This window comes from Emys orbicularis, chromosome 11 (genome assembly GCF_028017835.1).
Source record: "Emys orbicularis isolate rEmyOrb1 chromosome 11, rEmyOrb1.hap1, whole genome shotgun sequence".
In the NCBI taxonomy this organism is placed as follows: domain Eukaryota; kingdom Metazoa; phylum Chordata; order Testudines; family Emydidae; genus Emys; species Emys orbicularis.
The window spans coordinates 40,547,224-40,573,561 of NC_088693.1; the positions used below are offsets into that span (position 1 = coordinate 40,547,224).

At 42.0% G+C, this 26,338-nt stretch overlaps 1 protein-coding gene across 1 annotated transcript in view; it reads left to right on the top strand.

Moving 5' to 3' along the window:
- RAPGEF4 (Rap guanine nucleotide exchange factor 4) overlaps window positions 1-26,338 on the top strand; it is a 220,628-nt gene that overhangs the window by 113,254 nt on the left and 81,036 nt on the right. The window contains exons 5-8 of the mRNA XM_065412928.1: window positions 111-183; window positions 1,230-1,294; window positions 24,044-24,097; window positions 24,408-24,514. Of these exons, the coding sequence (XP_065269000.1) occupies window positions 111-183; window positions 1,230-1,294; window positions 24,044-24,097; window positions 24,408-24,514 (299 nt within the window). The remainder of the gene's footprint in view (window positions 1-110; window positions 184-1,229; window positions 1,295-24,043; window positions 24,098-24,407; window positions 24,515-26,338) is intronic.

Consider the following 26,338-nt stretch of genomic DNA (forward strand, 5'->3'; position numbering starts at 1 on the left):
CTCAGGTGCATGTGAAGCACAAGAGAGCAGACCTCATGAATGCAAACATCACTGCACCCAAGGAATGGAATGTATATCTGTATCTTAGTGAATTTGTCACTGTTTTTCAGAAATATCGACAGTACATGTCAGGACTTCTGGCTCCTCCTTATGGTGTTATGGAAAGTGGCTCTAACAATGACAGTAAGTAAATATATGTATATATTTGGAAATCAGTTTTTAAAAAGTCCCTCCTCCTTAGATATTGGAGTTTTGTTCTCTTTAAGCATTGTGATGCATGATCTTTTTTTAGTGTGGACAGGAAGCGGTGTCAGTGTCCACCGTAAAAAAAAAAAAAAAAGGGGGTGGTGTGCCCCAACATTCTTTCTTTTATCTACCCGTTTTTCAGCTGATAGCAGTGAGAAGTGGGGGATAACAAGGAACAATTACCTACTACACACCAGTCAATTTGAGGACTGCATTCAATTTTTGTGTTAAGTGCTGAGGGCAACACATCCAAACTTGTGTGCCTATCTAGGTACCTAAATCCACACTTAGGTATCTAAATTGAAATGAAGTCTTTGGGAGCTGTAGATGCTCAGCACTTCTGAAAATCAAGGATGTTTATTTAGGTGCCTGAATATGGATGTAGGATGTCTAACTTTAGTTGCTCAAATCTGCTAATGTTGGCCAGTACGTTTATACATTTGGTATATTTATTGTATCTGCTGTACTCATTGCTGCATTCCATGGGATTCATATGACATCTTAACACAGAAGGTTCTTCTAAAGAAACACATACCAATGTTATATTATATATTATGTTTTATAGAAGAATAGGTTGTTATGGACAGTGCTATTTTTGTTTTTAAATATTAAAACACAGTGTAATCCCTGGGCACAACAATTTCTGAGTTTTATGTGTGCCCAGCCAAATGCCCATGTACAGTCTTGAAATCTTAAAATTGGGGGAGGTCTGCTTAACCTGCCGATACATGTAGGATTTACACATTTGTTATTCTTAATGGGCATTTCATCTTTATAGCCTTCATACGTAGGTAGGAAGTACATTTTTCATTTCTGAATAATGTGGATCAAACTTACACTAACTACTAAACCTCATAAGTAAATTCACATGTACTCAAACTGCTAAGACCCTCCTAATTTTTTTATTACTTTCATGAATGGTTGCTTTAGTATTTAGAGAATGCACAATATGCTGTATTGATGTATTCCCTGTTTTCTTTTAGGGATGCCTGACAAGGAGAATATGTCTAGTAATGCTCTTTGCCCAGTATCTAAAAACAGTAATAAGGTAAATCACACATCATTCTTCACTACTTTGAAAATAAAAAAGAATAAATATAGCATTAAATTGGAAAAACAGTAAAACAATAAAAAGGGATGGGGGGAAAGATCACAGTCCTACAAAGGCTTAAAACACATGTGTAACTTTATCGCACATGGAAAATCCCAGGCTACCACTGGGCTTTAGTCTTTGCAGGATCAAAGAGCAGTGGCTGAACTTTTCTCTCATTGCTGGTCCAGGACCAGGACATAAAAAAAAAAAGGTCTGTTATCTCAAATATATTCAGCTACTGTTGAAATTGGCAACAGCTTGTGCCTGGATCAGAACTTCACATCTGGGGCTCGTCTCTATAATAAAGCCACTGGGATGGAAGAGTATGTGGGTGAAATGCATCCCTGTGAAGAGGGCCAATGCACCATTATAGTCCTAATTCAGACCTACTTTGAGGGCTTAAGTGGGTTTTACGTAATGCATAGCCCTTGTACTGTCCCTTTACACAGGGCTGAATTTTACCTTATCTGCACAGAATAGCCGTAATCTCAATTCCCTTTCACAAAGTGCTTCTCTGCCTTCATACTAACCAATTGGAACACACATATGATAATGTATTAGTAATGCTGTCTGGGTTTAAAATAACCACAATAGCAGGAAGAAATAATAGTAGCAGGGTCTGTTCCTGCTGGGGCCTGGGTGGGAGAGTTACAGGGATATATAATGTTGCTTGGATGTTTTTCTTTCTGGACATAGTATTTTAAAATGATGCATTTATTTTAGGTCTTTAAAAAAATAATAGAATTTTTAAGTGGAAATTGAAAATATCTCTTGACAGCAGATAAAGCAAAAGAATACTTTAGCCCATTTCATTAATGTGAATATAACTAATTGAAAAAGGAAACCATTTGTTCTTGTTCACTTCCACCTCTCCCTGTCTGCCTGTCCCTCTTCCTCAGAGATAGTAACCTTTCTTAATCATGTCTTTTAGCCTTTATTAAGCATACAGACACTACTGCATACGCAGTTCCTTTTTCCGCTCTGTTATTCACTAACAGCATAACACTTCCTGACCCAGCCTTATCCTGCATGAAAATTAACACTTTTCCATGAACTTAGTAATAGTAATCCTACGCACTCTGATAGCACCTTCCATTCTAAAAGCTTTCTAAAAACATTTATGAATTAAGGTCACAACACCTCTGTGAGGCATGATCATCTCCATTCTACATATGAGGAAACTCAGGCACAGAGAGGCTAGGTGACATACTTGAAACCACACAGGAAGTTGGTAGCAGAGTTGAAGCGAAGTAGTAGAGCGGAAGTTCACTTGTGGAATCCCACAAGGATCGATGCTCTCTCCTGTCTTATTCAATATCTGCATGCAGCCACTAGGTAAATGTGGACTCAGGTGCCAGAAATATGTAGATGTCACACAGCTCTACCTATCCTTCACCACATATGGGCATATGACTACCACCCAGATGGCCCAGTGCTTGGATGAGATCAGCTCATGGATGATATCAACTGGTTGAAACTGAACCCAAGCAAGACACAGGTGATGCTGGTGGGCAAAGGAAAGCATTTGGAAGGTTTGCAGCAATGGTGCAATCACCTTTGGTTGAAGGTACACATTCACAATTGGTCAATTCAGTCTGTAGCTTAGGAATGCTCCTGGATTCCTCACTGCTGCTAAGCTTTCACATGGCAGCATCTGTGAGTAATGCTTTCTACTGTCTCCAGTTGACTAGGAGACACCATCACATCCTGGCAAACAATGACCACGCCTTTGTCACCTCTTGGTTGGCCTACAGCAATACAATATACCTGAGCATGAAGCCTTCAGCACTATGATGGCCTTCGCTCATGGGGAGCATTGCCTCGTAGTCTGGACTTAGGCCCTTCATACTGTGGAGGCAGGGTTTGGTAGGGGAGCCCAGGCCCTCCCACTCCACCAGACTCCGGCTCAGGGCCCTGTGAGGCCTATCAAAGGTCTGACACCTGGGAAACCTTACGGCTGCCCTCCCTGAGCCACTTCCTATCATCCCAGGATTGTCCAGAGTTCGCTGTCTGTGGCGAGGAGATGTGCCAGGAGGTCAGCTCACCACTTGGCACTTCCTTGTGGCCATGCGTGATGTGGTGGCTCCTCCTCACGGTGGCAGCTGCCCCGTCTGGTGGCTTTGCCCTGGGCCAGGTCAGTCCTCAGTCTCTCCCCTGCTGGGGTAGTCCATAGACAAAAGAAGGGGAATTAATGCAAACACTGAGCCCATATGAGAGAGAGGGGAGTGCCTCCCCCTCAGGGAGTATCTGCAGCAGGTAGGGTTGCCAATCCTTCAGGATTAGCCTGGAGTCTCCGGGAATTAAAGATTAATCTTTAATTAAAGATTATCATGTGATGAAATCTCCAGGAATGTATCCAACCAAAATTGGCAACCCTAGCAGGGCCTCTCTTCCCTCAGGGAGGCAACTTTGGGCAGTTGTTGCAGGGAAAAGTCCTGTCTTCCCTCAGCTCTTTTCTCAGGTCCAATCTCTTTCCTGGCCTTCTTGCAAGTGAGCTGTTCTGCTCCCTTTTAGCTCCTCCTCCAGTCCGTGCATCTCTTGCAGGTGTGGCGGGGTGGGGCTGGCTAAGCCCAGAGCAGCTCATTAATCTTCTGTTACCATTGTGGGGTTTGTGTACCCCATCACAAGCTCTTAGGAAATTCCACTCGGTCCAGAATGCTGCACTACTCTCCTCAGCAACACAGACTACTGTGAACACATCAAACCTGTCCTCCACACGCTACACTGGCTTCCCATAGAATGTCAAGTCAAGTTCAAAGTCTCAACCCTTATCTTCAAGTTGCTCAATGGCCTGGGTCCAAGTTATCTAAAAGATCAGCTAAAGCTCTGGGATGAAGAATGTGTCTGACAATTTCACTTCTCTGGCACAATGTAACTTTCTGCAATGAGGGTTAAGCTCCTGTGTGCGAGGCCCAGATCTTTCTTGGGGGCCAGACAGTCAAGACTGGGGATGAACTCCCCCAGGAACCAAGGACCATCACAAATTATACCACCTTCTTCTCTAAGTGAAAGGAACCTTTCTTTGATATTGACTTTTCTGACATAAACATATAGCAACACATGTATATATTTAAAAACATTCCAAAACAAAACACTTTACATACAATTCTTCTTCAGGGAGATGAGAGAACAAACATGAGATGTTAGTCACTTTGCTTAGTGCACTACTGAAAGATGGTGATGAGTGTGGTATAAAAACCTATGTAGAACAGAATAGCTCATGACTCCTAGTTCTATGCCTTTGCCACAAGTTCATAGTTCTTTTTATTTACAGGAAGTAAAAAAGCAAGGGCACCAAACAATATGTAAATGCATACATGTTTAGTTTACTGCATGTCAGATTTATTTATATATGCATTTATGAATTATACCAATACTATAGTACCTGAACAACTTGTACCAGTCTCATATCCTGCTATCAATTAAAGATTTGATTGACCTGGAAAATATGCCTGCAGGTCCAGATTCTCAGATGTGTGGGGGTAGCTTTACACTGATCCAGGATGCAAAGTTGCCCTAAATCCAGCATTAGCAGCCAGAGAAGGATTCCCCCTGTATAGATGAATCCTTGGGTAATGCAGAGCCACTTGAACAGCTACTAGGTTTGTGCAGAATCGCATGTCTGGAGTATCCTTATGCCACAGTTAGCCTTGGCTACTGGAATGACCCTTAATGATGCTGGCGGTAGGTGCAGTTTAGAGCAGGGTTCTCAACCTTTTTCTTTCTGAGGCCCCCCCAACATGCTATAAAAACTCCACAGCCCACCTGTGCCACAACTGGTTTTCTGCACATAAAAGCCAAGGCAGGCATCAGGGAGTAGCAAGCAGGGCAATTGCCTGGGGCCCCATGCTACAGGGGCCCCCGCAAAGCTAAGTTGCTCAGGCTTTGGCTTTAGCTCTGCGTGGCAGGGCTCGTGGCCCCAGGCTTCAGCCCCATGCTGAGGGGCTTCAGCTTTCTGCCTGGGGCCCCAGCGAGTCTAACACTGGCCCTGCTCGGAGGACCCCCTGAAACCTGCTCATAGCCCCCCAGCAGGCCTCGGACCCCTGGTTGAGAACCACTGGTTTAGAGCACCCTTCAAAGATCAGCCAAGCGCGGAGGTGGATGAGGTTTAAAGGAAGCTCTTTAAAATACTATGTTCTGTAAGAAAACATCCTGCACGGATCTGATATATTTCCAATTTTTTTGTTTTTATTATTTTCGTAGAACTTGCTTGTTTTAATTTTGCATGTAAATAATTCACAAATCTTTTCATATGGCTCATAAATTTGCTTCAAATTAAATAGAATATATTCCACTCTTTAAATATGAAATGTATTCATCTCTGATTCGGTTTATGTTAATTCTTTTAATAGCTCTAGAATAGATGATTTTCCATATTCACCATCTAATTATTTGAGCTGTATGTTCATAGCTTAATTTTTTTCTCTTGTCACCTTTTTCTTTTTTGATGAGTAACATAGATTTTTCTTCTAATGTATGCCTTCCAAGTATCCCACCATATGGGAGCATTTGGTATTCCTGGTTCAATTAAAATGGATCAAAAATGCGTTTCTGTCTGAAGAAAGCTGCTAAGTGATTTTTTCATACCAAACAGGAATTCATTTGCATTTGGGGTTACTTTAGTGCACATCATTTAATACAAAGACACACAATTAAACTGAGCATAAAATAACTGAAACAAAATATGAAATGATTGTGTTAATGTCATCAGTTATATTTTGGGGAATGGAAACAATCAATTCTAGACTCTCTTACCTTAGAAAAAAGAACATAAATGCTTTCTGTTGGATTAGTTAAGTTTAATAATTGTATGATAGTGTCTCTTGAAATAGTTTTGAAAATTCTTATAGAACTAAACCTAGATATGACTGGGTCTAGTAGTTGAGCTTAAATTTCCAGGCTAAATGACAGAATCTATGATCATCTCAGATACATTTTGGAAAAAGTTACAGAAGAATAATAAGAAGACAGGAGACTCCTGATTGTGTACAGGTGGAGCTGGGAGCCAGGCCTGTATTTAAGGTTGCCTGATACTTTTCATTATGGGACCCTATTTTTAATTGCTTATAACTTTTCCAATCTTTAACTTTTTGGGTTGAAATTTTCCAGGCCAGGGGTCTGCCTGAGGCTGAAAGTTTCAGCTAAACTGGTTGGCCATTTCGGAGAATGAGGTTGGGGAAAAATATGTTGTTTGTCCGTGTTAAAAAAAATAATTCTTAGTCTTTTCCTGGAGAAGCTCTAGCGCCTCCATGCAGGGACTTGAAATTTAGCAGTGGATGTCACCCTGGCATCAGGGATGCACCTTTTGTCATCCCCATAACACTTTGCCCAAGAAATAATACTCTGAAAAATCTCAGTTCACACATGCTTGCTAGAGAGATTTGTTAGAGTTTGACAGCTAAATTCTCCAAAGATCCCATCTGCACTGGGCGCATTCTGCACATGCATGCCAGCTCAGGGCTGCAGGAACTGAACAAGCCTTTCTCTGCAATTATTTCTCCCAGCTCAGGGGTGGCTAACCTGTGGCTCCGGAGCCACATGCGGCACTTCAGAAGTTAATATGCGGCTCCTTGTATAGGCACCGACTCCGGGGCTGGAGCTACAGGCACCAACTTTCCAATGTGCCAGGGGGTGCTCACTGCTCACTCCCTGGCTCTGCCACAGGCCCTGCCCCCAATCCACCCCTTCCCGCACCCTCCCCTGAGCCTGCCATGCCCTCGCTCCTCCCCCCCAGAACCTCCTGCACACCATGAAACAGGTGATTGGGAGGTGTGGGGAGGGGGAGTGGGAGGCGCTCATCAGCAGGGCTGCTGGTGGGTGGGAGGTGTTGGGAGCGGGGGGGGGGGAGCTGACGGGGGGCTGCTGATGTATTACTGTGGCTCTTTGGCAATGTACATTGGTAAATTCTGGCTCCTTCTCAGACTCTGGTTGGCCACCCCTGTCCCAGCTGCTAGGGGCCTCTGTGGAGCCAGGCACTGGAACTGAGAGGAGGAAGACTGTCTCTTCTGTGCTCTCAGTGCATCTCCTGCTGTCACCCAGGCAGTGAGAAGGAGCAGGAGGAAACTGGCTGACTATTCCCAGCGGTTATGGAGACGGGGAAGAGGGAGCTGCAGGACCAAGACAGTAGGGAGAAGAAGGCAGGATGGCAGGGGTAGATAGGAGCAGAGAAAGACCCAGGCTAGGCGCATAGAGTCTCTAACCACTCTCCTACAGAACCTGGAATTGAACTCAGAAGTCTTCAGTCTTTGCATTTCTTTCCTGTCAGCAATTAACTGTGAAATCCTCTGCCAAAGCATGTGTCTTATCCTCCTCTAGTGATGGTCCCATAGAGGGTAACAGCCTACAACTGCTATCATTTACTCTGTTAGCTCATGTGGAAGAGATCTGTGCTGCGGACCTAAAGATCTCAATCCTGTTGGTGTCCTATGCTGGGGCTCAATATGGTTTCTCATGTTGGGATTTCTGGGTTTTTTTTTTGTTTTTGAATTAGGGAATTAAACCCAAAAAACTATGTTAAAAGAACCTTAAAGTCAAGCATTCAAAAGTCAGTCAATGTCAGAATGTGCAATTTTAATTAGGCCCCCTTGTGTGTATGCATTATGTTATGGGCTTTAATTACATAATCACATATTATTTTTTCCGTGGGACCCCTTAACAATATAAATTCTAACCTCAGACAGTAACATTGACACATTGTTTTTGTTTTGGTACAGCCTAATTCCTCTAACATTGCATAGAAAATTAATTTAATATATGCCTTATTTGTGGAAAAATATATATCCCAAAAGTAGGAAAGTTCTTATTCTTCATTTTTTTTCTTCTCACTGCTTTTGCAGAATAATCTATATACACAATAAATTAGATGTAATTGGCATGACTTTTTGCATGTAGATCTTGATTTGAGCTTGGGAGTATACTTTGTTTGAACTCTCTGTTATGTTTTATTTTAATGTGTTCCCATGCATATAGTTCTACTATACTGAAATAACAACATGGGCTCCCTCTGGTGGTCAAAGTAATACCTTTAAATACCCTTAACATTAGGTAATGTCTAAATAGCACAATGGCTAAACTGTCTGCTTTTTCTTTCAAAGGTAATGCATTCAAATCCTGCTGAGTGTAATTTTTTCAAAAATTCGTTTATTTGAGGACATTTTTCTTACCAAGACCTTTATAATATATGCTTATATATCTCTTTGGAAATTATCTTTTTGTTTTGTTTCCTCCATGATTTATTTGATAGACAATAATTTAAAATTGTATTATATCTTTAATAAATTATAGCATTTCTGGCTTTTTGGCTGTTGTCCTATATGACTTCTCACTTGCTAAAAGTTAGGCATGTGCTTAAGTGCCTTGCTAGATCAAGGGTCTAGGTTGGCATAATTGAGAACAGAAGTTGGTCCATTCAAATAATTGGAATAGCATGGGTGGAAAAGCAGTATTCGGTATTTTGTCAGCCCTAGATCTTTTTAATAAAAATATCTAAAACAACTTTTAGTAGAAAGAAAAAGTATAATCTGAGTATTAATCATTTAAATGATAGCTTTTTCTACATAAACAACCAAATTAATATTAATTTATTTTAATTTTTAAGCCCTTATTGGTAGCTCTAGGCACTTTAAAATAAGTAAAATGTACTGTTTACAAAGCTAACTTGAAAATTCACCAGATACAATACTGAACAGCCTATATGGCATACCAATAATGGTCATGGTGGTCTACTATAATAACCACAGTAGTAATAAGCACAGTAATTCCACCTCTGGTTATACTGTCTCTCAGTTTACCATTCCCAAATGCCTGAGGAGAATGCTTACCTTTTAACATATCCAATAGGTTAACAAATTTGGGGTTTGTCTGACTCCTAGCAGAATTCTTATGGAGAATTTTGACACTACTGTAAAATACTGGGTTTGTAGTAAAAGAGAATGTGTGAAGTATTGTAGCAAGATTGTAGCGGTGATGACAAAGTTTTTTTGGAAAGTGGTGATCTCAGTGTAGCACTTGAATGAAATTTGTGTGTTGTAGTTTTGAGTGAATTGATTTTCTATGGTCTTGTCTACCTAGTGTGGCAATGCGCACGAGACAGGTGTGAATTCTAAAGTGCACCAATGTGGTTTGCACTAAATAGCTCGTGTAGTCCCTGCTGGAGCGGACTAAAAGTTCCCTAGTGCATGTTCGTGTTCTTCATTTATATGGTTTGTGTAAGTGACCTACAGTGTATATGCACTGTTATAAGTCCTAACCTTTTTGGGCTGTGTGCCAAAATCTATTATCCTATACACTGTCAGCATAGGATAGCAAAGGTAATAGTTTTGTATTTTCTGTTTTAAAACTGTTACATATGCCCTTTACACAATGATTTCTAAATAATATTTTTATGCAACCCGAACTATAATAGTTCTTTCTGGTGTCTGCTATAATATTTTGGCATCCATTATCCGATATATGAAAATATAATTTTCTTAGATGTCTAAGTTCTTCATTTTGCACTATGTGGAAATGCTTTGGGTTCAGTAATTATCAGATTCCATAGCAATTTGGCTGTTTTAAAGACTGTGTGAGTGAGTATAGTCACTTTGCAGTGAGTCACACTGGAGGCAGCATATGGTGGGAGAGATAATAAATACCGAGGTGTGAGGTGTGAAGGCGTTTGTGACAAATGCATTTTTATACATTAGTAATAAACTTCATCTTGAAAAATGTGCAGGTCTTTATATGTCGCCAGATCTCTTTACATAAGCTACATTATTAGAAAGGCTGCAGTTTTACATAAACTTGTCTTATGTAAGCTAAATTGTTAGAGCGTCAATAGGGAAGACTGAAAGACACCATGGACTTAAATGTCAGCAGTATGCAGATGACACACGGTTGTACATTTCCTTAAAATCAAATGCAAAAACCATTTGTCCCAAAACATACGTGAAGTCAGTATGTGGATGAGAAGCATCTGGCTGAAGGTGAACCCAGGCAAGAAAAACGTGATGATTGTGGGAAAAGAGGTGCTTCTAAGAAGTAGCTAGCATTCTTTCATCACCTGTCATCCAATTCAACTGACAGATCATCAAAAAAGGTGTGGGGCTTTGGGGTCTTTCTGCACTCCTCACTGATCCTGGAGACCCAAGTAGTGATGGCTGCCATGAACAACTTCTATTTGTAGCTGACCAGGAGACTAAGCTCTAACGTGACAGACACCTTGCTGACCAGTGTATTCCATCCTGTTGACACTTGCAGGTTTAATTATTGATTGTTACTTGATTATTGCTATACCAGGAATGAACACAAGCTTTGAAAAAACTCGGGCTGGTCCAGAATGCCACAGCATGTCAGCTAACCAACATGGATGTTAATACTCACTAACTTGCCTCTTCATCAAATACCTGATCTAGTTCAAGATCATAGTCCTGATCTTCAAAACCTTTCCACGAGTAAGATCACCTCTCCTTCTACAATCAGGACTTTCCACCACAGCTGCACTTCTGAGGAACAATGGAGCTGTCTACAGCAAGAGTAAGACTGATGAGAGATGCTGACAGAACATTCTTGGTGGCTGGTCTTCAGCTATGGAATCTTTTTTCCTGAGGAGGGAAGAACCTCACAACACTCAGGTCCAAGTGAAATACCATTTTCTTCACTTTTATTTTCTCACAACAATCACAAACAAGATCAGAATAAAATTAAATCTGCATAGGTGTGTTTGTGTATATACTAGTTTAAAAACCTAGTTCAAATTACATTTCTACGTTGGGAAGTCCTGGCAATGAACCACTGGTCTGATTTTTCTTCTATGCCTTCAGCCACCACAGCAAGGTGTAATAGAAGCACCTAAAACTGGTTGCCAAACTTTTATAGTGTGGGCCACAAACAGAGAGATTGTCTTGTAACCACCTTCTCTCCCATTCACAATTGCGAAACATCTCTGTGGCGACTACAGTTGTTCACACATGAAAGAGTAATAAGTATAGATGTATTTTAGCTGTCGTTGTGCTACAAGCATGTTGTTTTTTTGGCACAAAGCTAATCATACTGTCTTCTTTTGCTTTTTGTTTTATCTTTCCTCTCTCATCGGTTCTTTTTTCTGTCTTCTGCAAATAAGAGCCAACATCATGGGACTATGTAACAGGGTTCCACGACCCACCCCTCTTCCTGGGGCCCGTTTGCCCTCCCCAGTAAGGCTCGGAGAGGCCTTAGGGTTGTGCAACACCCATGTCTTTATTTACTTAACGTTGTCCCACCACCAGTGTCCATCTATATACAAGCTTTACAGGTTTGGTTACCTTCCTTACAGGCAGAGTCAGCCTTCAGCTAGGAGGCCTCCAGCTCCCTCCCTGACTGACTTCTCCCTGGCTGCCCATCTCCATCTGGCTCCCTCCCAGCCTTTATAGCCCTTGGCTTGTCAGGCTGGCAGTTGTTGCCAATCCTCAGGCCGGCATCAGGCCTTTTCTGTCAGCCCTAATCTGTTTCCCCTGGTGGTCTGTAGCAGGGGCTAATTAGGTGCTTCTGCACCAGCACCCTGCTACAGACCACCACCAAGTGCTCACCTGCCTCTCCAGTTTGGGAATCATTGGCCTGGATACATAGGATTGCGCACAATTGCTCTTTTCAGATACAATGGGGCAAATTCATCCCTGGTACAACTTCAGTGAAATCAGTGAAGTTACTCTGGAAGCACATTGGTGTAAATAAGAGCCAAATTTGCCCGTCTGTTTAACAATGTGATTTAAGCTAAGTAAACCATCCTTTTGTATTTGTAATGCAGGAACTTAGGCCCAGATTGTCCTCTATGCAGGAAAAACCCATGTAGAGAACAGTAAATTATGGCTAGCTGATGAACTTTCCCTTGTTTCGTTCCCTTGCAGAGCTGGCAGAATTTACCCCCTTCATTCCCTGTGGCATGTGGTTTAACCCTCCAACCCCACACCCATCCCAAAATCCATGGGGATCCACTGGAAGGATGGGCCATCTGTGTGGAGGCCCTATGCCTCTGCCCTCCACCTGGCTCCCTGGCAGCACAGCTCCATTGGAGCCCCCACTGGCAGGTCCCAAGCTGCTAACTCTGTCCTTATAAATGCCCCCCTCCCACCCATCACTTCAGGATCTCCCCCGCGACTTCCTTTCTCCCTTCCCTCCCCCACATCAGCTCAAAATCTCCTGCCTTCCCTAGGAATCCCCTTCTCCTCCCACCCCATCCCTCAAGATCTCCACCCTTCTCCCAGGACTCTCCTCTATTCCAGGGGACTTTTCCAAGTGCTGCTCAGGGGTCAGTGTCCCCTGCCAGGTCTGAAGAATCTAGCTCCACCTGCCAGGAATCCAGTGCACAAGCAGGGCCCTCACCCTGCACTGCCTTTCCCCCTGCCTAGCCCTAGGGCTGCTGGATGTGGGGCTTCACCTGCCAATCTGGGCATGCTTGTGGGCAACAGTGTGGCTCAGAAAACAGATTTAGGGGGGCACCTTCTAGCCCTAGCTACCCACGGCCTATGATTGTTTTAAATGAATGTCACAGACAGAAATAATTTCTTTTTCGTCTTTTATGTTCCGTGTTTGTACAGGAAAATAGAGTCCTGGTCCTTGACTAGGTTGCACAGGCACTATGGTCAGGGCCGGCTCCAGCATTTCTGCCGCCCCAAGCAAAAAAAAAAAAATCGGCAGCGGCAGTTCAGCAGCAGGTCCTTCGCTCCTAGAGGGAGTGAGGAACCTGCCGCCCCCGAATTGCCGCAGGTGCCGCCCCTCTCCCTTGGCCGCCCCAAGCACCTGCTTGTTAAGCTGGTGCCTGGAGCCGGCCCTGACTATGGTATTACAAATAAATAAAATAATAATAAAATCATTTCACAGCTTCCTTCCCCCACCCTTAATTATTAATCCATCAAAACTTTGTCGCCAATATATAAATGGAGAAGGGTCTCACCAGTTATTACCTCAGTGTAATCATTATTCACTGGCTCAGGATGACATTTGATTTTATGGAATACAAATTCCAGAATGCAAGTATATTACTTGTAAGACAGGTAGACAAAATGCTCTGCAGGAGATGATATGACTGACTATAAGAAATCTGATTTTAAGATCCCCGATTCAATTTTTCTGCCAAACTTGAGAGAATAATTACAAGATTCAAGAAACTCATTTTGCTGTTTCAAATCTAAGTGCGAAATGTGTTACTTGTGTACGCCTGACTTGCCTGAAGGCACGAACCTTGAGAAGAACGACCCTTTTCCTCACTGTAATCACCCACTCTCTTTTCCTGCCTTTCAACTGCAAGAGCTAAATTGAGCATATGTGCATGTCTTTATGGGTTGTGATGTGTAACAGTGTACCCTTTCTGAGACACCACATCCAGTGGTGCCAGGGGCAGGGCCTCGCAGGGGGAGGGCCCCACCTGTCTGTGGACACGTATGTCAAGTGATGCTCTGGTGAGCTCCTCCGAATCTGCGAGCAGTGAGTGCCAATAGGCCAAGCAGGAAGCCGGGGCCCAGCTCTGCAGGACAGGAGCTACCTCTGTAGGATGAGTGTGGGACAAGGCTCAGCCCAACTCCCCAAGAATATTTTCACTGCCGCCTATGAGAAAAATTCTGATAAGAAGTTACAAATGTTAGATAGAACTGTCAGATGTCTAAGACACAGTTGAACATGTAGTTCTAGCCTATTCTTTTTAGTGATGGTAAAGTGCTATTCAAGTATTTAAAGATTTATGATTTCTTCATTATTTATTCTTTTTGTAAGTGTCTGTCTAGAGGAAAGCTTGACATGAGAGCCTTAATGTGTTTGATGTCTGTGTTGGGGCTTCATCATCAGTGAATTGAAGATTAAACTGAAGATATCAGTTAGTGAGGAAGTACAAATACACATAGGTACGTGAGTTTGCAAGTACAGAAGTGAAAGCAGTGCATTTGGTTCCAGAATAAAAGCGATAAAGGAAGAAGTCATGTTCCCAACACCAGTTACTGTACAACAGTACAGTACTAACTTGGGGTTACTGTACTACGCATGTTTTCATCTCACAGAAACAGGGTTTTTATAATTTAAAGCAATGGTACAACGCTGTAGAAGGCACTTGACCCATTGAAGAATCAATCCCCCAAACAAGGATGTACCATTACCTTACATTATAACTGGGAAGGAAGAGAGAAGGGAGCAGCTTAAAGGAGTGAGAACAAAACTGAACTTCGAAAATACCACTGCATATCACAAAATGGTGTTTAGTCTTTCCTCACTCTTTGAAGCAACTAATGAGCCAGGTGTTAGTCTGAGGAAGAGTAAGGAGAAAGCCCTTTCCATCTTTCCACTCTTCTGATGTGTTTTTCTGTGTAGCAGCTTCTGAAAGCCCCTTAGCCCATTAAATACCACAGCTTCTTTATGGGAGTACAAACCACCATTAAATCTATCCCTTTAATCTGATAAAACTGCAGTAAATTCCCCATCACTGTCTTCGTGTTGGGATCTGAAGCAAGGACTCTTGGATCTAAAAGTCCACTTCAACTAAAGGAGGACTTTTAGTAGTGGAAAATCCTTTTGTCAGGCCTCCAACCACCAAAGGACAAAACCATTGCAAGTTGCAGCTAAATAGCAGGTTAAACAGCATAGTATCAATCTCTGGGCTGTGTCTAGATTCGGGTTTTTGTGAGGTTTTTTTCCGTTGTTGCTGTAGTACTGGCTCAGATGTGGGCAAAGGTGTTTTTACCTCTGTGTTGTCTAGGGTTGCTAATATTGGCTGGATGTATTTCTGGAAGTTTAATCACATGACATACGCTTTAATTAAATATTAATCTTTAATTCCTGGAGGGTTGGCAACCCCAGGTTGTCTAACCCTGTTCAGAGCAGGTCTAGATGACATGCTGGTGAAGGGAAAAAAAAACAAAACCCATTGGTGAATGGTCTGCACCAACCACTGCTGATGCTAGGAGAGCTGTGTTGATACCACATCAATGGTGGGAAAATTTCACAAAAACTTGATTGTAGGCAAGACCATAAAAGTCTGCCCTAGAAGTGGGGTTTTTAATGCATCTTTTACTTGAAAGTTTCAGCAACAGCTCTCTGACACTTCTGGGACTAATGGTACAATATAATGACAACTTCATGGTCCAAATATACACATGCAAATTGCAAGGAAGGACAAGGAGGTTACTGTGGTAGAATCTCTAAATATTAGTAATATCACAAAGGAGTCTGTTAGTTTCTCAGCAGCAATCACTTTATAAAACTCTGTCCTTGAACTGTCATCGTCTGTGTGCGTGTGTGTGTATTTGTCTTGTCTATTTTAGAATGTAAGCTCCTGGGGGGCAGACAACGTGTATTACTGCTTGGAAAGTCTGTGAATCTGTGGCAATTTATACACATTATTTTCCATAATAATATTGTAGTATACTGCACCATGAGGCATCATGTTACTTCATGACAGTCTCTCAAGCACACTTTGTAATTAGAGGGACTGTTTAGTGCAGTGTTGCAGGAATTATGATTTTTAGATTTATGAGCTAGTTGCAAATATTGCATCTGCATTCAATATTTTCACTCAAGTTGTTTTAGTTTGCAGTAATTAAACTTCACATCTGGGACAGCAGACATTAATGGTTTGTCTTCACAGTATTTGCTTTGAGGATAAAATACTTAATCCAATCCAGTATGTTTTATCTAGCATCCTTTATATACAATACCACAAAATTCTTCACTAAAAAAAACAATCATAAATTAAGGAAGGGTTTAAGGTTAGATTTAATGAGGGAGAAAATGTCTCAGAGGGAGAAGGAACAGAATTCCAGTTGCATGGAACAACACAGTCTGCAATGATATTAAAATTAACAATGAGATTAAGTAGGATAAGAAGAGACAAAGATTGTAGGTCATTAACTGACCCACAAGGACAGGTGTGATTCTGTGAAATTCTTGAAAGCCAGACTGACAGAATTTATAAAGTTTTTGGTAGGTACTGGGAGAGTTAAGACAAAGCCACATTCTTCACAAACTTGCTAAAATTGTAGTGGAATGTAATGAGGTAACAGTGAGTGAAAAAGTGTCAAATTTTGTATTGTATCAGAGGGGTAGCCGTGTTAGTCTGAATCTGTAAAAAGCAACAGAGGGTCCTGTGGCACCTTTAAGACTAACAGAAATATTGGAGCGTAAGCTTTCGTGGGTGAATGCCCACTTCATCAGACGCAAGTAATGGAAATTTCCAGAGGCAGGTATAAATCAGTATGGAGATAACGAGGTTAGTTCAGTCAGGGAGGGTGAGGTGCTGTGCTAGCAGTTGAGGTGTGAACACCAAGGGAGGAGAAACTGCTTCTGTAGTTGGATAGCCGTTCACAGTCTTTGTTTAATCCTGATCTGATGGTGTCAAATTTGCAAATGAACTGGAGCTCAGCAGTTTCTCTTTGGAGTCTGGTCCTGAAGTTTTTTTGCTGTAAGATGGCTACCTTTACATCTGCTATTGTGTGGCCAGGGAGGTTGAAGTGTTCTCCTACAGGTTTTTGTATATTGCCATTCCTGATATCTGACTTGTGTCCATTTATCTTCTTGCGTAGTGACTGTCCAGTTTGGCCAATGTACATAGCAGAGGGGCATTGCTGGCACATGATGGCATATATAACGTTGGTGGACGTGCAGGTGAATGAGCCGGTGATGTTGTAGCTGATCTGGTTAGGTCCTGTGATGGTGTTGCTGGTGTAGATATGTGGGCAGAGTTGGCATCGAGGTTTGTTACATGGGTTGGTTCCTGAGTTAGAGTTGTTATGGTGCGGTGCGTGGTTGCTGGTGAGAATATGCTTAAGGTTGGCGGGTTGTCTGTGGGCGAGGACTGGCCTGCCTCCCAAGGTCTGTGAAAGTGAGGGATCATTGTCCAGGATGGGTTGTAGATCACTGATGATGCGTTGGAGAGATTTAAGCTGAGGACTGTAGGTGATGGCCAGTGGAGATCTGTTGGTTTCTTTTTTGGGCCTGTCTTGTAGCAGGAGGCTTCTGGGGGGGAGGGATAGCTCAGTGGTTTGAGCATTGGCCTGCTAAACCCAGCGTTGTGAGTTCAATCCTTGAGGGGGCCACTTAGGGATCTGGGGCAAAATCAGTACTTGGTCCTGCTAGTGAAGGCAGGGGGCTGGACTCGATGACCTTTCAAGGTCCCTTCCAGTTCTAGGAGATGGGATATCTCCATTAATTAATTTATTTATTTACACGTCTGGCTCTGTTGATTTGTTTCTTTATTTCCTATCTGCCACATGGGGCCACAACAGGGGTACCCCTAACTCACCCAGCAATATCGTCAATTTATCCAGCTACACACTCAACCTGTGCTACGTGCTGTACAAGCACAGAACAACAAGACAGTCCCTGCCTCAAAGAGCTGACAATCTAAATATAAGGCAGGAGACAACCAAGAGATACAGACAGACAAGGAAATAATGAGTCCGTATTGGTCAGTGTAGTAGGCTGTGGTCTCAGCATTCCAACAGCCTAACCATTGCCACGTTTTTTGTAGGTGTCATGGAAAAGGAGGGTTTTAAGAAGGGATCTGAAGGAAGATAATGAGTTAATTTTGTGGATGTTTACCACAATCATAATATTTGGTTTTAGGCCATTGTAACAGGAAAAAAAATACTGTTCTGCAAAGTCATGCCTGGCTGAAAGAAGAAATTGCATCTAAATACACCTCTACCCTGATATAACGCTGTCCTCAGGAGCCAAAAAATCTTACCGCGTTATAGGTAAAACCGCGTTATATCGAACTTGCTTTGATCCGCTGGAGTGCGCAGCCCCGCGCCCCCGGAGCACTGCTTTACCACATTATATCCGAATTCGTGTTATATCGGGTCGCGTTATATCGGGGTAGGGGTGTATGTGAGTTTTTCCTTCCAAAAATGGGGTCCTCTCTAGCCATTGATATAGGGTTTATTTCGTCTGTTAATATTCCCGACTAAGAACAATTTTCATGCATTAGGGAACTTTAACTACATCTGTGGAAAACAATACATCATTGTAAAGAATTATCAGATCTACTGTACATAAAAAGGTGTAATATGAGATCTTGAACCAGTTGGATTCCTTTTCAGCTTCAATTTTTAAAAGATTGTTTTATTTTTAAAGAACGTATTTGTAGGAAGGTAAAGTTTACCTTTGACAGAGGAGAGGAATGAGGAGTACATAGGACAGCTAGAATCTGAGGCAGGTGCATTATACCACCAGAATGTTTCTTCTATCTATCTTCATTTCACACACTGTGGCAAATTGAACCTATTGGGTTCCGGGAAGTGGGCGGGCGAAGCCCACCCACTGCTAAAGGATCCCCCCCCCAGCCTTAGGGGAGGACCCACAGGGCCTAAAACCCAAATGATTACGGGGGACAACTAATGTAAAAAACAGGGACAGGAGTGCCGTCAAAGGGTCAAAAGAAGGGAACCTGACGGGGACACCGAGCAGAGAACCCCGGACAGCGCCCAGTGCTCCTCAAAGGTGTCAAGGGAGCCAGTGGATGCCGCCCAGAGGAACTCTGCCCGGATACGTGAACGGACAGAGGATCGGAAACAGGCCCCACAGTCACAGGAACCTCCATCGGCCAACCTCCTCTCCCTGGTTTTATAGATGGCCTGTTTAGCCAGGGCCAAGAGGAAGTTGACCAGGAGGTCCCGTGGCAAACTGAAGCTGGGCAAAATGCACTGTTGTAAACCTGGGGGGAGTGGGAGCCTGGATTCACCAAAGATGGCACAAGGAGTTGTAAATTATGCTTCCTGCACCAGCACTGCCCTGTCAGCTAAAGGAGAGATTTACCCCGCAGAGGGCAGACAGTGTTACCTCTGGCGCCCGCTGCTCAGGGATTTGTAGGAAGCTTTTAAAGCTCAGGGGATCTGTCTCACTTTGATGAAATTTTCTTTGGCAAAACTCACTGTAAGCTTAGGGTGAAACCTGACCTCACTGAAATCATTGACGCCGATGATTAATTGATAGTGTTTTTGATCCCTAGATCTCAAAAACAAAGGTGGTTGATTATCATTATCCCCGTTTTACAGATGGAGAAGTTTTGCTGGCCAATGTAGTGGGAGAGCCCAGGAAGCAAAGGTGGCCTTACATCACCTTAGGTGCTATCCTTACCCCAGTAAAGTCAATGGAAATTTTGCCACTGATTTCAGTAGGTCCAGAATTTCACCCCTTGACTCCTCCTCTCCTTAATCCTTGGTGCAGCCAGGCATCAGACCAATCCTTGGCATGAGCCTGCTCAAATTTATATCCACCTCCCTAAGGCTTAAGGAGCAGTTCTGGTATCTAGGGATTGCCAGGGTATGGGGTGCCTCATCCATGCCCACTTCCTCCCCCACATGCCTCTTACAGGGTGTGGGGTATATAGGTGGCGGGTGTCCAGAGAACCCAAGAAGAATCCTCCATATGGTTAAACAATAACTTTATTTTAGTTTGCCACGGCCAATATTTTGAATATTTGTTATAAATCAAAACATGTTTGGGAAATGATTCTTTAAAAAAAAATCTCTGCCTTATTTATGACTTTGATTTTTCATCTGCAGTACCATATATTGCTTTTGGAGATGTAAATGATATCAGGTAAACCAGTTTGCCATTAATAGTGCTGCAGAGATCAAGAAAACACAGCAATGTTAGTGAGATATGGTGGGGAAAAGTTTCATTATTCTTCCTTAAGTTAAAAACAAATGCTGTGGCAGACAAACAAATCACATCTCCTAGCTGAGTTTGGCCATGACAACTGTACGCCTCTATCAGACTATCCGGTGCATTCTCAGGGTATGTCTACACCCAGCCGCTAGTTCGGCGGCTGGGAATCGAAGTTCTGGGTTCGACTTATCGCGTCTTGTCTGGACGCGATAAGTCGAACCAGGAAGTGATCGCCGTCGACTGCGGTACTCCAGCTAGACGAGAGGAGTACCGCGGCGTCGACGGGGGAACCGCGGCGTCGACGGGGGAGCCTGCCTGCCGCGTGTGGACCGAGGTAAGTTCGAACTAAGGTACTTCGAACTTCAGCTACGTTATTCACGTAGCTGAAGTTGCGTACCTTAGTTCGAATTGGGGGGTAAGTGTAGACCAAGCCTCAGTGGAGTTAGCATTTTGGGACATTTTATTCAATGCATTCAGTGTAGTTACCGCAGATGTTTCATTGTATCAAGGAAGTAGAGAAATGACAGGAAAATAAGACATCATTAGCTATGTTCTCAAGTTTTTGGTACACTGAAGTATATTCTGCTTCAATATTCTTTTTTCCCTTTGACGTTTGCAGTAAAGTATCATTTTTTGGTAATGGCTGAATCATGTTATGGTTTGTCAAAGAGACTGTGCAAAATGCTAAATAATGCATGTCTAATTTAACATTCTAATATAAGTTTGCTGCACTGATTGCACTTCAAGTATTTAAAGAGAAAGTATTCCTACCTGTGCTATTAATAAACTTAAATTAAGATGCAAACAATGTTTAAACTAATTACATTTGCACCATTTATGCTGTGTATTTTTTGCATTTTGCTAAGATTCAACAATAAAAATAGATTTTAAAGTAATGCTAAGTATCCTCTAGCAGCTTTTTAAACCATAGTTCTCAAGCACTTTGCAAAGATAGATAAATATCATTATCCCTCTTCTACAGCCGGAGAAACTGAGGCACGGAGACATGTGATTTGGCTATGGTCACACAGCAAGTTAATGGCAGATTCCTAGTCCTAACAATTTTAATTAGTCAATTTCATTTTTGTTTAGTTTATAGTTAGTTATTGCTTCTGGGTATCATGTGAAGTGATTCATGGTCCAGAAGGTTTGTGTGAGGTGTAATTTTGCTGTCTTGGTGGCAGTGCCATAAGTTTGTAGAAACAGTTTGTGTCTGAGCTTGTACCAGACTCTGTTCTCTGCTACCAGTGCTGAAGTTTTCTTCCTTCCTGCTTTTTCAGTTACAGGTCCTTGTCTGAGAACCATGGTGGTCTGTGGTCCAGGAGAAGGTGCTTGGGTGCAAGCGTGTCTATAGCTATATTCAAAGACTAGTTGTAGCTCCTCACTTATTCTTCTCTTCTTTGGACTCTTGGGTAGTTTTCTATTATTAAGTTTTGGAATTTGGCAGGGTCCAAGATTTTTTGGAGTAGTAATAAAGATCAGGTATCAGTGATGATATTATTAGATCTATCATTTGTTAATCATGAGATGTTGCTGACTCACCTGTGGACATTAGCAGAAATACCCGAGGCTGCTCTTTGATGGTTTTGTTCTTTTCTCGCTGGTAATCTCAAATGCCACGCTTAACTCCAATAAATACAGCAAGTTGTTATTTGGGTTTTTTTTCAAAGATGGACTGGACTAGGTCATGGGGAAAATATGATTCAGTGGATTTTATTTTATTTCTTCCTAACTCGAGTTCATGTTCCCAACCTTGAAATCTGAGGGTGTAAGTTATGACCCCGCCATCATTCCTTTATTTGATTCTGCTTTTGTATTGCAGAGTTTCCAAATCCTTATTCATTCATAAATTGAGATAAGCTAATAATTGATTCTTTAGTTCAATGGCTGAACTGAAAAATCTGGAAAAAAAGAATCTGGTTAGTTTAAAACAAAAACTGTTTTATGTATGTATGTATGTGTGTTTGTATTTACTGGTTTCTCTCTCCAAAACAAAAAATCAAACATGCTTTTGATCCTACTCCAAAAATACATTGTGTAGAAAATAAGGGGGGAAATGCCCAGAACTTATATTGGATAGATTAATTTTTTAAAAGAAGAAAGTGTGTATAACTTGACCCAACTCTTTTGGCAAATGTTTTTGTCTTATTAATGGGAGAAAAATATACAAACCCAATTTCATTTTATTAATTTACCTTTGCAAAGGCTTGTTGTAAGATATAACCATAATTAAAGAAGTTGAAGTTGCAATGTTTTCCACCTCTATGGAAGTGACTTAAATAGTACTTGATTAGTGGGCCTGTGTGACTAGATCACCTTCCCTCCTTTAACTTCTGGTCACGTGCTTGCCTCCATTTCCCTACTCTGGTTGACTTGCTGTCTCCCTTGGTAGTCCTTCAGCTCTCAGCACTATTGTCTCACTGAGGTGAGTTAGCCCTTTGGAAGAGTCTACCCCATCTGGAATTAACAAACAGACGTCCAACACAACAAAACAGACATCCATCAACCTTGCACTGGGTCTGCCACCTTACTCCAGGCTCAATAGCCCTTCTGCCCCACATCTAAGGGGGTTTCTCACCACCTTCCTTAGTAACATTGTAGGGAATCTAGACCCTCCCTCTACTCTGGGTCCAAGGCCAGGCACTCCGTGGTAAGTGGAGAAGGTCCAGCGACTTTGATTCCTTGCTACACTTCCCTGGACCTTTCTTTCCCACAGACTTTCCTGAGCTTCCTAGTGCTCCTACCACCCCTCTGACTTATTGTAAGAGACCCTTCCTGCTCCCTGCCCTTAGGTCTTTTTCTCTCTCTACCCTAGTCTGCTGGCCAAAGGAGCTGAGCTGGTACAGAGGAAGGAGATTAGTAATTTGGTGATAGTATAGGCCAGAGCAAATTACTAGCTTCTGTGGAGCAAGTAGGGAGCAGGGAGGCAATTGTGTCTCCCTGAGTCAGCAGCATGCTGTCCCTTCTGTGAGCCATGTCCTTGTGGTACAATCCAGCCCTTAATCTTTTACAGGACTCCCCCCAGATTCATCCCTGATATAACTTCAGACGATTGAGTCATTTACCGGTAACTACCTGTCCTTACAAAACAAAGGATTTTCCTGCCACGTAGAGATGGTTGCTGGGTCTCGCTTACTTTTTTTTCCTTATCCTTCTTCCATCATTTTCAGTCCTGGCGGCTTTCCCAATTTTGTCTCTGTGTTTTTCTGAGGTTTGCTTCCCATTTTTTTATTCTTATTTTTCTTTCTCCTTTTTTTCTCATTCTCTTCATGCTTTTCTCCCATTTCACTCCTCTTCTCTCTCTCTTTCTCCCGGTACCTTCTCCACTTCCTTCATTCTGCTTCAGGATTTTCTCACCTTCTCATCTCTTGTGCTTTTACCCCACTTTTTACCAGAGGAATCCATTGATACCTGAGACATATCTGTGTGTTCCTGTAAAGCAGAGAAGTTAAAATAAGATCTGGCCACACTCTGCTCCCTGAACTGCAGAGCCCCTCCTCAGTGGGAATAATCTTCTTCTCCATTCCCATTTTTCATCCTGTCTCATGTGGGTTAATGAGAGAAAGGAGCTGAGGGAAGAGACAGCCCTTGGAACTCAGAAACCCCCTTTGTTTATTTCTTTACAACCAGTGCTGTGGGCTGAATGGCAGAGACAGTCACGTGTAGCTGGAGCCTCTGTTTCCCCTGAACCAATCTGGCACCCTCTTAGGGGACCCAGCACCTAAGCCTAGAACCATCACAATAGTGAGAGTTGGTGCCTAACTCCCTTGTGGCTTGGCTTTTGAACTGTTATGATGATCATTAAGCCCTTTGTTACATTTTAAAAGCCCTAAAGAGTAAATAACTGTTTATACATCTTCACATTTCATGTAATTTGTTTTAAAGTGCTCAACATTAAAGTTCTTCTTTGGGATGCCAGTATGTGGTTTCCATACTTCACTAGGAATCTTCCACAGACATCCAGGGGCAGAGCTTGGCCCTAAGCATTGTTCCTGACGTTGTTCATCCTTTTAGTTTTAATCAATTAATCATTTTTAAGCTCGTTTTTTTCTTCTTACTTTTTATTATTATTTGTGTCATTTACATTTTATTTTTCAGACACCACTCATTGAACCTCACATCCCACTTCGTCCTGCTAAAACTATTACACAGGTAATGGGGACATAGATGTGCCGGGGAGCTAGGCTGCTGTGCAAATTGAAATAACTGATGGTAGCAGTTTTCCAGTATGGGGGCATGATATTCAGCTAATATCGTGGTGATGCTTTGCTTTGGGCCTTTGAGTATCTTAGACTTAGAGTCCTCACTATTTTAGTGTTCTTCACAGTTGACCATTTGTGCAGAGGCTTTTATTTTATGGGGGTTTGGATGATATTTTTTCTTTCAGCAAGCTATATAGTCAGATATTAAAAATGTTTAACATCTGTTCATTTTGTTCCCTTTATTCTTCATCTTCACCAAGGTGCCATCAGAAAAGATCCTCAGAGCTGGAAAGATTTTACGCAATGCAATTCTTTCCCGAGCACCTCATATGATAAGAGATCGTAAATATCATCTGAAGACTTACAGGTGTGTGTGAGCTGATTGTGTAAAGGGCTTGGAACTTTTACATCTACCATCCTCTGACTTGTGATTTATACCTTACCATGCCTGCGGGTCTCAAAAGGTCTGAAATTATTCTGGGATGATATTTGTTTCTGGGTGTTATACAGTGTTTAATGTTCTTGGTAAATCCTTTCTAGGTAATTTGACTGGAAATTGATTGTGAACGAAGCATACATATAAAACCCCTATAAAAGTTAATATTACGGTTAGCTGGAATATTTTACACATCAGGGTGAAAATATAGATCCAGGTCTTTTGGTGCATCACTAAATAATGAATGAAAATCTCATTAAAAGACTGTGCTACTATATTGATCCCAAAAGAGCTGCACCCGTTTTGCTCAATGTGGAGTTCTGAAAGTTCACATAGTGAAATGCGGTTTTCACATCATATAAATTCTCAGGTCTATTTGAAATTAAACTTTTCAGTTTACAGTCAGTCTTTCTGATCTTCCTTTTGGTGGCAGCACTGCCTTGCTGAAAGGGGACTTTTGTGACACTGGCAAGATAGGCGTTGAAAGTCCAGAACTATAAATGATTCTTCATCATATTGTTTTGCTGGATTAAGAAACATTTGAGTAGCTTTACTGCTTAATATTTAATCCAAATGATTCCTATGTGATTCTGAGTATACAGAAAGCGGTTTACAATCTCTAAGTACTTCCACTCTTGATAGTTAATCAATGTATCACTGATCTACTTTTTCAGAGAGATACTTTTCCATTAGATTTCAGTCTAAAATTGACTGACATTAATTTGATGTATTATAAACCAGTGAGAAATTTGGAACACTTGTGTTTATTGGGATGATTGTAGCAATAAGAGTTTCTGAGGTTATAGTTCCTTATTTCAGAATACTTATGGGAGAGATACCCTGGCAGCATGCACAGTGCATGCAGGTCGGTGCTGTGGAAGCTCCTCCATACAACTCTGCCAATTTACCTTAAGCAAAAAACACTTGCTATTCTGTTCTTCGGCCTCTTGAATAAAGACTACCAGTGCTATAGAACTGTGTCAAACTGGGTGCTGTTTATGTCATGGGGGCAAATCTCTAAGATGAGAAATATTTTTTTCTTGTGATCGAATTGGGATACGACAGGGGTCGGCAACCTTTCAGAAGTGGTGTGCCGAGTCTTCATTTATTCACTCTAATTTAAAGTTTTGCGTGCCAGTAATACATTTAAACGTTTTTAGAAGGTCTCTCTCTATAAGTCTATAATATATAACCAAACTAGTGTTGTATGTAAAGTAAACAAGGTTTTTAAAATGTTTAAGAAGCTTCATTTAAAATTAAATTAAAATGCTGATCTTATCAGTTTAATGCAGTGGTTCTTAACCTGGGTGCACACACTCCCTGGGGGTGCAAGATGCCCTTTCTGGGGGTGCAAAACACGCGAGATTTTTTTAGAAGGTAAATCATCAAAACACAAATTAAGCACAGGCACATAAGTACAACTACTTTGTTTCATCAAATCTATGGATTTATTAACATTATACATTTTTTAACGATTACTGTAATATACAAAGTTTTTAAGTTTTCAAGTTGTTAAGCTAATTGTAGTGTAATTTTTGATAAGGGGTGTGAGAACATATTTTGAGAACTCCAGACTGTCAGCGGGCTGAGCGGGGCCAGGTGTAGTGTATTAAATTGCTCCCCATAGGAATGTGCTACGTACGGTGTACTACTTACGGCTGCCAGTCCTGGGGGCGGGGGGTCCCGGGAGGGGGCGGTCAGGAGCCAAGGAATGGGGGGGGTTGGATGGGTGGGGGGTTCTGAAGAGGGCAGTCA